Genomic DNA, 12,162 nt, shown 5'->3' with positions numbered 1-12,162 from the left:
ATTATTAAGCAGTTGCATTAATGAGGATGTGAGAAATACCTTCTGATTTTCAAGTTTTGTACGGAACAGCATGAATGAGAAATCTGGAGTTTGTAATGGTTTTGATTTCTGTGGTGTTATTCATTCTATTCTCTTAGGGCAAGAAAATTGAGGGAATTACCTTTTAAATTGAGCATTACCATGTTTTACGTACTCTGCATCCTTGCATTTTACAGTTTTTAACCTAATTCAAACTTTGCTGACTCTACTAGGAAACTGACTAGTTTTTGACACAGAGATTTGATAGCCTGAGTTGTTAATTGGTAACACGCACTTAGAGATTTTTGCATGTTGTTTGGACACTTGTGATTTAATCTCCTTTTAGATAAAGAAAGCAAATCTCTAATTGAAAACAGTCCAACATAGAATCAAGGTCTGTCATGTGGATTTACTGTCAAATGTGAAAGTGGAGCTAGTATTCTCTCTCTCTCTCTCTCTGCTGTCTCATTGAATAGGGGTGTCAATGTATCTTGGTAGTTTTGTGCCACAGAACAAAAAACTGCTTCTTAACTTGTTTCAGCATCAGTCCTCATTTTAACACCTGTGTTGCAGCATCTCTGGTAACGTCTATGGTTGTAAATGGTCGGGTTGTAACCATGGTACATATGCTTTCCCCATACTATCTGTGGACACCTCATGAGGTTTTGGGAGCAAGGTACAATTCTGTGCAGTAGGCTGCACTGTCTGCAAGTCCAGCACAGACCAGCTTCTGCCCTTCATTGTTGTTACCAGATTTTGGTGATAATGGCAGGAGCAAAGTAGTGCCTCAAAACAGGATCGTGTGATGGGGTTGTAGGATGTGTGTGTGTGGCACAGGTGAATTAGGTAAAAGGAGGAGCGTGCTTTTGGGGGAAGCTGTAAAGGCTTGTTGGTTTATGCTAGGATTTTAAGGGTTTGAATGCTTGGGGATTGTAAAGGCTTTAGTGGGTGTGCTCAGGTCTCCATCAGAAGGTTCTCTCTCAGAAATGACATAGGTAAAAGTGAGACAGTCTCCAGGGCAGCCCCCCAAGAGCAGAGTGGCTGAGCGGGGGCATCAAGACAGGTGCTTACAGTTGTGCAGGGTGCCAGTAAGGAGCAGATCAGAGAATTAGCCTGGGTTACTCTCATTCTTGGAGCCCCACAACTGCTGCTGCCCTCTCTGCTCCTGGTGTGCTGCCTGCCACGGGCAGTGACCATAGGTACAGAGAAGGTGCTTTTCTGCTAACAGCCATTTCTGGTGTGGGAGCTGGCCTGTGGAACTGCATCACTTCTCTCAGCTTTACTGCATGTAGTTGTAACTTGAGAAGGGTTGTACTTGTCAGGGGAAGATGAATACAGCTTCACAGGAGCATTAATTGGAAAGGGGATCATCACATGTTTGTTCCCTGAAGGAGTACAGTTCTTTTCCTACTTTCACATTTAACCTGTGCTAGTTATTGGGATCCATCCCCATGTGGCCACTCCCTGGAAGCAGTCTAGAGATTGACAATACTTGGTTTTTTCATCTCTCAATATTAAATGAACTACAAATGCATAAGCTAGTTGTCTTGTAAATATAGTGTATATACTCTCTGTCCTAGACTGCAAGATGATGTACTACTTTATGAGGCAATAAACCATAAACTAAATATACTTATGGTTTAAATCCAATCAGAAATTCAATAAAACCAGATAATAGTTTAAATGTCATATCATGTTAGTAATATTTGTTTATAAAGAAACTCTTCCACTGTCTTTTGTTATTACAGAATTAGAAGTATGGATCTTTGGCATTTGCTGTTTACTTTGGCACTGATCTGTGCAAATGACTCACTTTCTACAAGTGATGGTAAGTTTTATGATACCTTTCCATGCCTTTGTGTGTGTACACATATATATAATTATATATAAACAGTATTTTTATATTCAATTTTTCATGACTGTGCAGCTTTCTTGATTGCAGTAACGCAGGTACATAATGTGAAATGTGAAAAATACATCAGTTAATCTTTTGTAAATGTAGTGGATGAAATTGAAACATTGTGAATTTCATAGACAGTTTTTGGTGTGTAAGCAGGCTGGATCATTGTTGGTGTTAGATACCTCAATTTTCTTTGCTCAGGTATTGAAGTTATGAAATAATTGTATGGGATTTCATTTTCTTATATGAACTGGTGGTTTTTTTTCTTTAACGAGTCTTCTAGTATATTCATATTTTAAATATAGGACTATTTGAAGATACAGAGGAAACATTTAAAGACTGTACACTTTGGATCTCTGGCCAGTAAAGTTTCATAAGAAATACACTTACAAATTCTTGAATAGAGGTTATAAAAGGGTTTTTAAAAAAACTGTGTACCTTCAACCAGCCAGCTGGGACTAGTCTGTAACTTATTTAACAAAAATTCCCATAAACTCCAGTGGAACTTTCATGTTGTGTAAAACTGATCTGCTTATACTTGTTATGCTCCAGTTATGTAAAGAAGTACAACTTAAAACCTGGTTGTCTCTGTCCTGTTCAGGTCTTCAGAACAAAGACAGTAACAGTTTTCCATAATAACTATTTTTATGCAGCTGCAGCCAAGTGGCTCTGTAGGCAGGTGCCCCTCCTGCCTCCCTAGCCAAAATCCGTGTTAGCAGAACAAGTCCGAGACAGCAGTTTGATGAGTAATTTTTTAAAAAATGGGATGAAAACAGCTTCCACAGCAAAGTGCAAATAAACTGGTACAATTTTTAGTGAGAATTTCTGGCATCTTTCCATTTCTTCTTTTTAAATTTAGATCCATACTTGCATGTTACTGAATGTAAATTAAACATTTCCAGAGTTGCAAGTCATGTTTCATTAGCCTTTCTACTGTTAACTGTAAAATATGGTACTAAACCAAAGGGCTGTGGCATAGTTGCCTGTAGTCATAACTGTTCTACAGTTTAAAGGTATAACCATCCTCCTTTGTTCTGGTACAGTTCTGTATTTTTTTGGAGTTGTATACTTCAAATTTCTAGGTATCTATATTTGCAGAAGCACTGGAGAGACATCAGGGGTGTTACTTTGATGTTAAAGGAGACATTAAGCCGAAATAAAAATAATTAAAACTCAGATGATCAGTTCTCAGGTGATTCTTCCATAAAATTCATTTTGTTTATTAACAAGCAGGTTTGGAGAGAGAAAACACAAGTTTCTATTTATTTACTTCCATGTGTGTGGCTCCAGTGCTTGTCCTCTGTGTTATCAGGAAGAGAATCTATAAGACTGTCTCCTCCCTTGCTGGTTAAGGCTTTTTCTTTAAGTGTTACCAGCTTTTGTTCATTGCCACTACAGAATGGTCAGTAGAACAAAAATAAATGTGTCCTGAGTTGATTCTTTCCCCCACTGTGTCTGCATTTTACAATAGATTCATTCAACAGAAAAAATAATCCCTGCCCCGGTGCAGTCTGCTGGACCAACTGATTTCTCTCCCAAGTTTTAAGGGCATATGAGGATTTTATGATCCTTGGCAGATGAGCTGTGGTCCAGATATGCAGTAAAAATCTGTTATAAATAAAACTTGACCACAGCATCATCTTTGTGTGACTTTGTCTATACTGATAAAATAGTAGCTTCCATGAGATTACCTTCAGAACCAAAAAATTAAGAACATTTTCATTGTTTCTCTGCTTAAGTACAAGGTATAGCACTAAATATATATGTCCTGATTTGTTGCATTATTAAAGCATTGTATGTGTGAAGGGGATAGAACTTCGTTTGGTGATTTCTAATGACTAACTTGCTTCTGATGCTGTAACACATTTATTCTGAGTAGGGCACGTGCTCAGCTGAGAATGTCAGACAAGAAAGTATAAGTTGAACAGGAATATTCGAGATAACAGCATGAAAGAACACCCATTTGCTATTCTTGCATGATTTAGGACAGAGTATTAGATGAGAACTGTTTGTTAGATGTTTCATTCTTTTTTTTTTTCCATGTGAATGTGCTCATACCTGCAAAAGTCATTGTGAGCATCCAGTTACACTCGGGTGATGAATCCTGACAATCTTATGGAGCTCTACCCAGCACAGTCTTGCTGAGGCCTTCCTATAAACTTAAATGTCCTCCATACCTGTACCATATCTGATTCACTGCCAGGGGGACTGGATCTATGATGACATGGTTCTCTAAAGAATTCAGTTCAGTAGTTGTATTTCAATCTGTTATGGAACCAGTATAATATAGACTTGTACATGGGAGGCTTTTGTGTCTTGAAAGTAAACAAAGCTTAGTTTCAGCCTTACAAGAGCCTGTGCTTCAAGCTGGCTCTGTGTCGTGGGATTGGATCCATCCTTGACACAGGGTGAAATCCCATACGTGTTTCCTCCTTGTGGGATCGAGGGTGTGAGGCCAGCAGTTGGCCAGGCAACTGCGTAACATTTGAGACTAGATACTGGACATTTAATCACCTATTTGCTGTCTCCAGGCTGGTGCCCAGTACTGCTGAAGGCTTTCCCTTTATTTAGCTTGTTTTTCATGCTCTCCTCTTGCAAAGAGGTTGGATTTCTGGCTCCTTAAACTGAGACTGCAGTTAGCATGAAGTGACAGGGGTGCCCACTGTCTGTGAGGGTGATGCTGAATGTGATCAGGCAGGTCTTTGATAGTAATTCAGAGATGAGCATTTGCAGCCAGGCTTTCTACCAGGAATGCTGACCCACATGGTGTCCGTATCCTCAAGATGCCTGATGTATGCTGATAAGGGCAGAACAGAGATAGTGGTAGGAAGAAAATGTGAAGACCACAATAATAGGAAGGTAATTTCTAATAGGTGTGTAATTACCACAGGTAAATGGGTTTTGTACCTTCAGGATTGGAAAGCACAAGGCCCATTTTCACAGCTTTTTGTTAAGTCAGCAGAATTAGGCTTCTAAGAGTTCGGGTTGCTTTGAAGATGGGAATTGTGTGGTTCTGACACTTTAGTTTAATCTAATTCATTAGGTACATGAACAAGAAAGAGTACTGCTTCATAAATAGATCACCTACATCTGTGCAAAATTAATTGTCATTCATGAAAAAAAGTTTATATTTGTGTATATAAACATAAATTGTGTTTGAAATGTTACATTAATGTAACTGTGGTGTTTCAAATACATATCCATAATTCACAAGGGTATTTTGGTTTGCTATACCTGCTGACATCAGAAGTGGTGGAGGGGAATTGCTTCAGACACAGGCAACGGTATGTTTAGGAAGCAAAATAAATGTTGTAGTGTTGCCTACTTGTTCCTTTTCTACAACTGAGGAGTGTAGGTCACATAAGGACATAGAGGAATAAACTGGGAATTAGTCCCAGTTAATAAAACAATACATAACCTCAAGCAGTTCCAAAATGAATTTCTTCCCAATGAAAAGAAGTGGGAAATGCCTTTTATCATTTTTTTATGGTAGATCAAAGCTCATTCCAGACTGTTACAGCTTTGTTAATTCGTCCTCTGAAACAGGTTTTGAGAGACATTCATATTTAATGATAGCACAATAAAAATAATTTTGAGTGAAATGCTTTTGTACAATGACAATTTAAAGAGCTACAAGCCTGAATTTATTGTTCATTTAATCTGGTTTTAAATTTTATTTTATATTTATGTTTTCCCATCACAACTTTTTAAAATTATTTTATGAATCTGTGATACTCAAATATTCTATTTGCCTAACTTTTATGTAAGAAATAGAATTAATTATTTTCCGTTCTGAGATATACCAGATCTAGTTTTTATTTCCATCAAAATGTCCTTTTGTTATGCTGATGTCTGTTGTTGTACTTTGATGCTTTGTGTGCATTACATATTCATATTAAACCATCTAAATGTATGTGTGCACTGTGTATCAGTGCTCCAATTACAGAGCTGGAAATTGAATCCATAACCATGCATAGGACTTCAATGTCATTAAAGACACTCCTGAGCAGATGTCTTGGCAAGGATAACAGGGGACCTGCAGGACATCTGCATCATTCTGGAATGGCCAGAAGCTTAAAGAGCTCTATAAAAGCTTAAAGGCCAGGCATCTTATATATACCTGAGCATCTGTTTTCAGGCAATTAAATCAAGTCCATCAGCTGTTCTTTGTTCCATGGACTGTTTTCCATGGACTAACTCTCCATTGACTTGGACAGCTAAGGATAGGATTCATCATAGGCATATCCTCTAGGTACTCAAAAATCTAAATAAAACTTGCAGATAGCACATCTGTGCCCTTTCAAGTAGAAGCTGGAAGGCAGGCAGAGTATCCTAGGTAGTCTGAGATAGCTACAGATGTTTAGGCAACTGGATTTTGCCCTCCTTGGCATAAAGAGAACTAAACTTAAGTGTCTTCATTTTAAACTGAGCCTCATTCTTACAGTTGCTTTGTCTGAATATGCATGATTCTGCATGCTTTCTTCTGGGTAGTGTTACAGCCACTACTCAGCCACATGCTGTAGGTCTTCTGCTACTACCAAGATGAGGGGGTCTTCTCACTGGATTGACAGGAAAGCTGGGTTCTTGCTGTCACCATGAAGTTAAGTAGCAGACATGTACTGCTTGAAGACTTCTGTGACATGTGAATGAATTATTAGAATCAGAATAAGCAGAAAGATGCCTTTGAATGGCAGCATATTCTCTTCAAGGAGAGGGAAATTTGTCCATCAGTTCATGGAGTCAGGAGGTATCAGGGACCTCATTGCTTGGCTTGAAATATTCAGGAAAAAAGATCATTAAGTGTGTGGACTCTTGGCTGTAAACTCAAATTTTATGGATTTCAGACAGTGCAACGATGAGCCATTTCTCAGGTATTCTTTTCTTTTTAATGATAATCAGAAAGACTAGACATAATTTGCATGTATTAGCTATTCTAGTCTTGTTAAGAAGGGGCTAAGGGGCTGAATCTTCCTTAGCTTAAGCTGCAAACTTTCTTGCCTCCTCTTGGTAAATAGTAGTGCCATAATACAGTTGGTAGTCATTCGTTCATGGTGGATGTTTTCTCTTCTTAATTCTTCTAATTTGTGCGTCTTTGCTATGCCTTTCTCTGTGTTGCCTACTTTCTCAATCATATGCACTAGGTGTGGAACATAAGTCCAAGCAGAGCTGGCAGTAAAACCTGAAAAGTTCAAAACCACGATCATAGTGCATCCTGGTTTACGTGGGCGGGCGCAGAACTGTCGAGAATGCGGGTTTAAAACTTCGACCTGCAAACAAAGCCTTTAGAATAGTTGCCCTATTTCCAGAAGTTTTAAGTGTTTCTGAGGAAGAAATATGTTCCGTTATGAAACGGAAGAAATTGCTACAGAGACATTCCAAGAGCCAGAATCAGAAAACTTGGCACAGAGAAGCATAAGTTATACCACTGCGATCTGGCTAAGCCATTTCGGCTGGAGAGAAGATTCATTTTGGCAGAGAGCAAAATAGTATTTCCATCATCACTTTCCATTGGGATTAGGTATGGCTTTGATGACTAGCAGAAAATTCCAGGGAAGGCCAAGGAAGTGCACTTCTGAGTTACTTTTACTGCTCTTGTTTCCTAGCCAGTAGTGTATATTTCAGATAAGCCATTTGTCTGAGCCAATGTTGCAGTATCTATGCTCTCCCATGGAAAAGAAAGGATTTCACTTTGTCTGTCTGTATTTAACAGAAAAGGATTTGGGATTTCTAAGAGTGGAAAACATATGCTGAAAATGAATTGTAGACAGGGCTGTATTTTCTAAGAAAACTCAGAAAATAAAAACATTTTCAGGTATTTCAGGCCTGAAGCTGTGCCCCTAAATGTCTGTGTTTAATCTCTTAAGTGAGTAGACCCACTGGTTTAAAGGCTAACCTGGGTTGCAGAGACTTTTCTCCTTTGTCCTGTTCTCTAAACCATATCTGTGACTCCAGCACTTACAGAAGAATTTTCAAGCCTTTGAATATCTTCACCCACAAGCCTGCCAAAAACACTTCATGGACAATCAGCTTCAGTCAGACACCCTGCAAAATAAGGTACATGCCATAGTTATCTCTGTTATCTTTAATATTCCTACTATTGTGTGTATTCCCTTTGTTGCTCTTTTGTTGCCATTGTATTTTCTTGCCTTTTAAACACAAACTTGCTGATTTGCTGTCCTCTGATTTCTGGGTTTTGAGGCAATTTGCAAGAATTAGCTATACATCAGTAGTTAGTGCCTGCTGTAGCCAGAAGGAGAGGTTAGTCCTTTTCTCTCTCAGCAGCAAACCTTGTGATCCTAGCATACATCTTTGCTCTCCCAAGCGAACTTACAGCCTGCAGCCAAGCCACCCACACACACACTGGTCCTCCTGTGAACCAGAACTGCTCCTCCTTTACCAGGACTGAGCTGCACCCAGAACCACTGGCTGATGGTGGCCACTTGTGGCTTGCTTTTGGGGGAGTGAGGCCAGTTTGAAACACGAACTTTTGCCCACACATGCAATTAGGTCTGTATATTTAACGAGGAAGATCGGATGATGGAAATGATGCAAAACCATGCGTGGCAGTTTGTTACCACTGTCCAAGAAGCTAACAAGTGAAGAAATTTCTAGTTATAGTTTTCACTTTCACTTCAGTTTGTATTTCAAATGTAGTTGTGTGTTTCCTGTGAATTAGTGAAGCACTGTGTGCTGCACTAGCCAAATCACTGCAGTTAATATTAACTGATTCTGCAACAGGGACGCAGTTAATATTAACTGATTCTGCAGCAGGGGAAGGAAAACTAGCTCAAGCAAATAAACACTAATCTGTATTATAAAAGCATATTACATGAGTTGTCATTTCATACAGTGAAGTACACACAGAGCAAATTGCTTTCCATAACACCCTTTTGTAACTGGAAAAAGAAAAAGAACCCCTAGTTGCTTCATATTCATAGCACAGAATTAAATGGTCATGAAAAGGGTTAACTTTATCATCGATTTAAATGATGCAATAATTGTGCTGTAACTTGCACTGCCTGATTTAAAATACAAGAGATTTTTAGAACTGGGAGACTGTTTGCAGTGTTGCAGTGTTGCACCTTCTCTTTTCATGCTGTGCTCTTTGAAAGTGACAGTGGGGATTGGACTGGAAGACGAGTTAAAGTGTGACTGGAAGTTGGAGAGCTGTCATTGAACAGACCTAGTTCCTACCAGTATAAAGGAAAGAAGCGTTGTGTGCATCTCAGCAATATTTTGGCACAACTTGGTGTTCTCTCCAGCTGTTCCAAGGGATCAGAAGTGGAAGAGAAACCTTTTAGGATAGGAGTTCACAAGATGCCATTTTTGAGTCACACAGAGGGACTCTAAAACCTTTGAACTGGTCACCACCTGCAGCAGAACCAGATGTTTTCAGGGTTGCAGCAGAACTTCCAGCACAGCTGGATAGTTCTGGAACTGAAGCCACCATCTGAAGGGTGCCTAGGTCCAGCCTTGAGGAATTCTTGGCCCAGAGACTCCCCTGGTTGCCTGTTTCCAACCTTGGCAACTCACCCACTCAAACGTAGGTACTGGTACTCAGGTGATTATGTACTTCTGAGGATGGAAAGAGGAACAAGACTGAGATACTGTTGGCAAGCTTGGTCTTTGTGTGACCATCCACAACAAGTCTTTTGTCAAGGTTCCCCTTGGGGAATAAAAATACTTGGCATAGTCTGTTTCCCTTCTGTGCTACTGGAGAGGTGCCAGAATGAACTATGAAAGAGTGATGCAGTAGGTGAGATGCAGAGCTGCAAGCTATCAGTAAGGACTCTCTAGCTTCTGAATCTGGAATGAGTCCCACTACTTAACCAGATAGAGATTTCTCTACTTTGCCATCTCCATCCTTTGTAGAAGCATGCTGTAAAATTAAGTAGTAACAGCACTGGTTAGTTTTCTGCAGAACATCTAAAAAATTGTCACCCTGGTAGGGATTTTGAAATCTTCTTGCATAATACAGTGAAGACTCTCTTTTTCTAGAAATACAGATTTTTTTTTTACAGATTATTAAGTCTTGATAAAGACTTTTCTGAAGAGCCATGCAAAATGCCAGTCTCATATTTTTCTCATTAGCTGGTCATGGAGATTTTCCTGGGAGTTTCAAACAATGCAACAGGAAACGGTTATACATTGTGTAGCTGGGAGTTGTATTGTATCAGCCTTGGCAGCAAAGGAGTGGGATGTAGCAGGCCTGACACCACTTATGAGGAAGAACTCAAGGAAATTGCATATCTGAAAGTTTGGGCAAAGCAATTTGGAAGAAACTTGAAAATAACATATGTTGGTAAATACATTGATAAATACACTTAGGAGTCTGTGGAAGTCGTGTTTCTTTCACAAGACAGTGCCTACTGATTAAAAAAAAAATGTTTCAACACACTCAAGTTGTTCAGTCCCTGCAATGTGGATTTTGTGAGTCTTTGATACAGCACCGTAGCAAAGGTTTCTTAAAATAATGCCAGGGAATAAAATGGAAGAACTTGTATGGATTAAAAAATTAATCAGAAGAGGGGGGAAAGGGAACAAATTATCATCTCCCAAAATGGATACATCCAAGGATATCTTCCTTCTACAAACTGTACAGGCAGAAATTAAATCAAGATCTCTTCTGTTAGGAGAGCTCTGTGGCAGGACGGGATGAAAACCAGTGCAGTTCTGCATGGTGCCAGGGGAACGAAGGAGGAGGATGTGAGTGGGGGCTGCTGGAGCCCAGCAGCCACATTTACAGATGCTTGGCACTACACTGATGGAATGGTGGAGTGAGGTCTCCCTGGGGAATTATAAAAGATTCACCCAGACCAAGAAGTGTGTCTTCTGTGGGCAGTCCCAAGCTGTTACCTAGAGCATATTCAGAGAAACGTGCTGAAAGGAAATGTTTATCTTGTATTTGGTATGGAATTTTATTTGTTTTTTACTCCCCTGGAAATGTGTAGTCTTGGCTTTAGGGCTGGCACAGAAACATAAGAAGCAAATTTGAAAACTCACTTGGATCAAGAGTTTATCCTTGAATCCCTATCTGCTAGACCCCTCTGTTTTTCAGTTTGTAGAGACAAAATAAACAGAACGATTACGTGCCTGATGGGCAAACACCATGTGTCGTGTTACTTTTAAAAGACACTTAGTGTTTGCCGCCTATGCCTACTGTGAAACAGGAAAAACAGATAATGTTTAATAAATATGAAATCTTCAACAAGAACATGTAGAATTAAAATAATGTTATTATGCCCAGTGAATTTGTGTTTAGTCTCTTCATCACTGAAACACAGAACAAAGAATAATGGGATAATTTGACTTTGAACAGGAAATTGGAAGTGTTAGGGAAGCAAATGTAGGTAATAACTATAACTGTTAACATGGTCTATTTATTATTTGCTGTAGTGATAAAGTAGTTAATAGTCAATATAGTTACTCCAATGAAAATGCTGATGTCAACTATAGTTACTGTTGTATAGGTTTTAATTCAAACCATCTGTTTTAATCCACTCGTATATATCCTGGCTTGATCATTTCTTGCAGTGAAGTGTTTTTCTGGAAGTTGAAAGTATTTATTAAAGGAATGGAAATTATTAGTGGTTCATGGTTTGACAAGGAAAAGAAATGCCTTTTCAAGTTCTCGGTGTCTATTTTAGAGGGCTTCCGCACCAGAAATGTTTGAGGGTGGAGCATAACGCAGAAGTATTTTCTGTCATAGTCTATGTGTTGATATTTGGGGTTCATCCCAGTGAGGTGTTTGGAAGTGTAAGTCACTGGTCTGATTATTCTCCACAACTTAATTAAGTCCATTTATTTCATAAGGCAAAGGAAATATGAGTGGTTTATTAAAAAGGAGATGCAAAACACTGGAGAAAAATGACAAGAAATGCTGTCATAAACATGTACATAATGTGTACAGAAACAGCATAATTTATTTTCTAGTGAACTGTTTTGTTCTCCAGCATATTTTTCAGTGGATTTGTAGGGGATGTTTGGTCTTGCTGACTAATTGAGTTAGCTCTGACTGTAACTGCCTTGTCTGAAATTTCCCTGCTATCCAAGGATTTCTCCAGCTAGCTCCAGAGCTTAGCTCTTCATGCTGTGAAGATCTATCAAGCCACTTCAGAGAAAAAAAAAGAAGCATCTAGGACAGCTCCACAAGTAGTGAAATGGGTGTGAGATCAATAATTTATCATCTCTCCTTTCTGATTCCGTAGCTTTGCACAATAGGGAGCTGTAGAAGTGAAAGAGAA

At 39.1% G+C, this 12,162-nt stretch overlaps 1 protein-coding gene across 4 annotated transcripts in view; it reads left to right on the top strand.

The window, feature by feature from the left end:
- Positions 1–12,162, top strand: part of GHR (growth hormone receptor) — a 163,392-nt gene that overhangs the window by 89,554 nt on the left and 61,676 nt on the right. For all 4 annotated transcript variants that reach the window (XM_051804776.1, XM_051804777.1, XM_051804778.1 and 1 more), the window contains one exon: positions 1,767–1,846. In XM_051804776.1, the coding sequence (XP_051660736.1) occupies positions 1,777–1,846 (70 nt within the window). In that variant the 5' untranslated portion in view covers positions 1,767–1,776. The remainder of the gene's footprint in view (positions 1–1,766; positions 1,847–12,162) is intronic.

The sequence above is a fragment of the Manacus candei genome, unplaced genomic scaffold (genome assembly GCF_025592945.1).
Source record: "Manacus candei isolate 608988 ecotype Guabito, Panama unplaced genomic scaffold, ASM2559294v1 h1tg000061l, whole genome shotgun sequence".
NCBI lineage: Eukaryota > Metazoa > Chordata > Aves > Passeriformes > Pipridae > Manacus > Manacus candei.
Note: the sequence above shows the minus strand (reverse complement) of the source record. Positions and strands in the feature narration are given on the sequence as shown.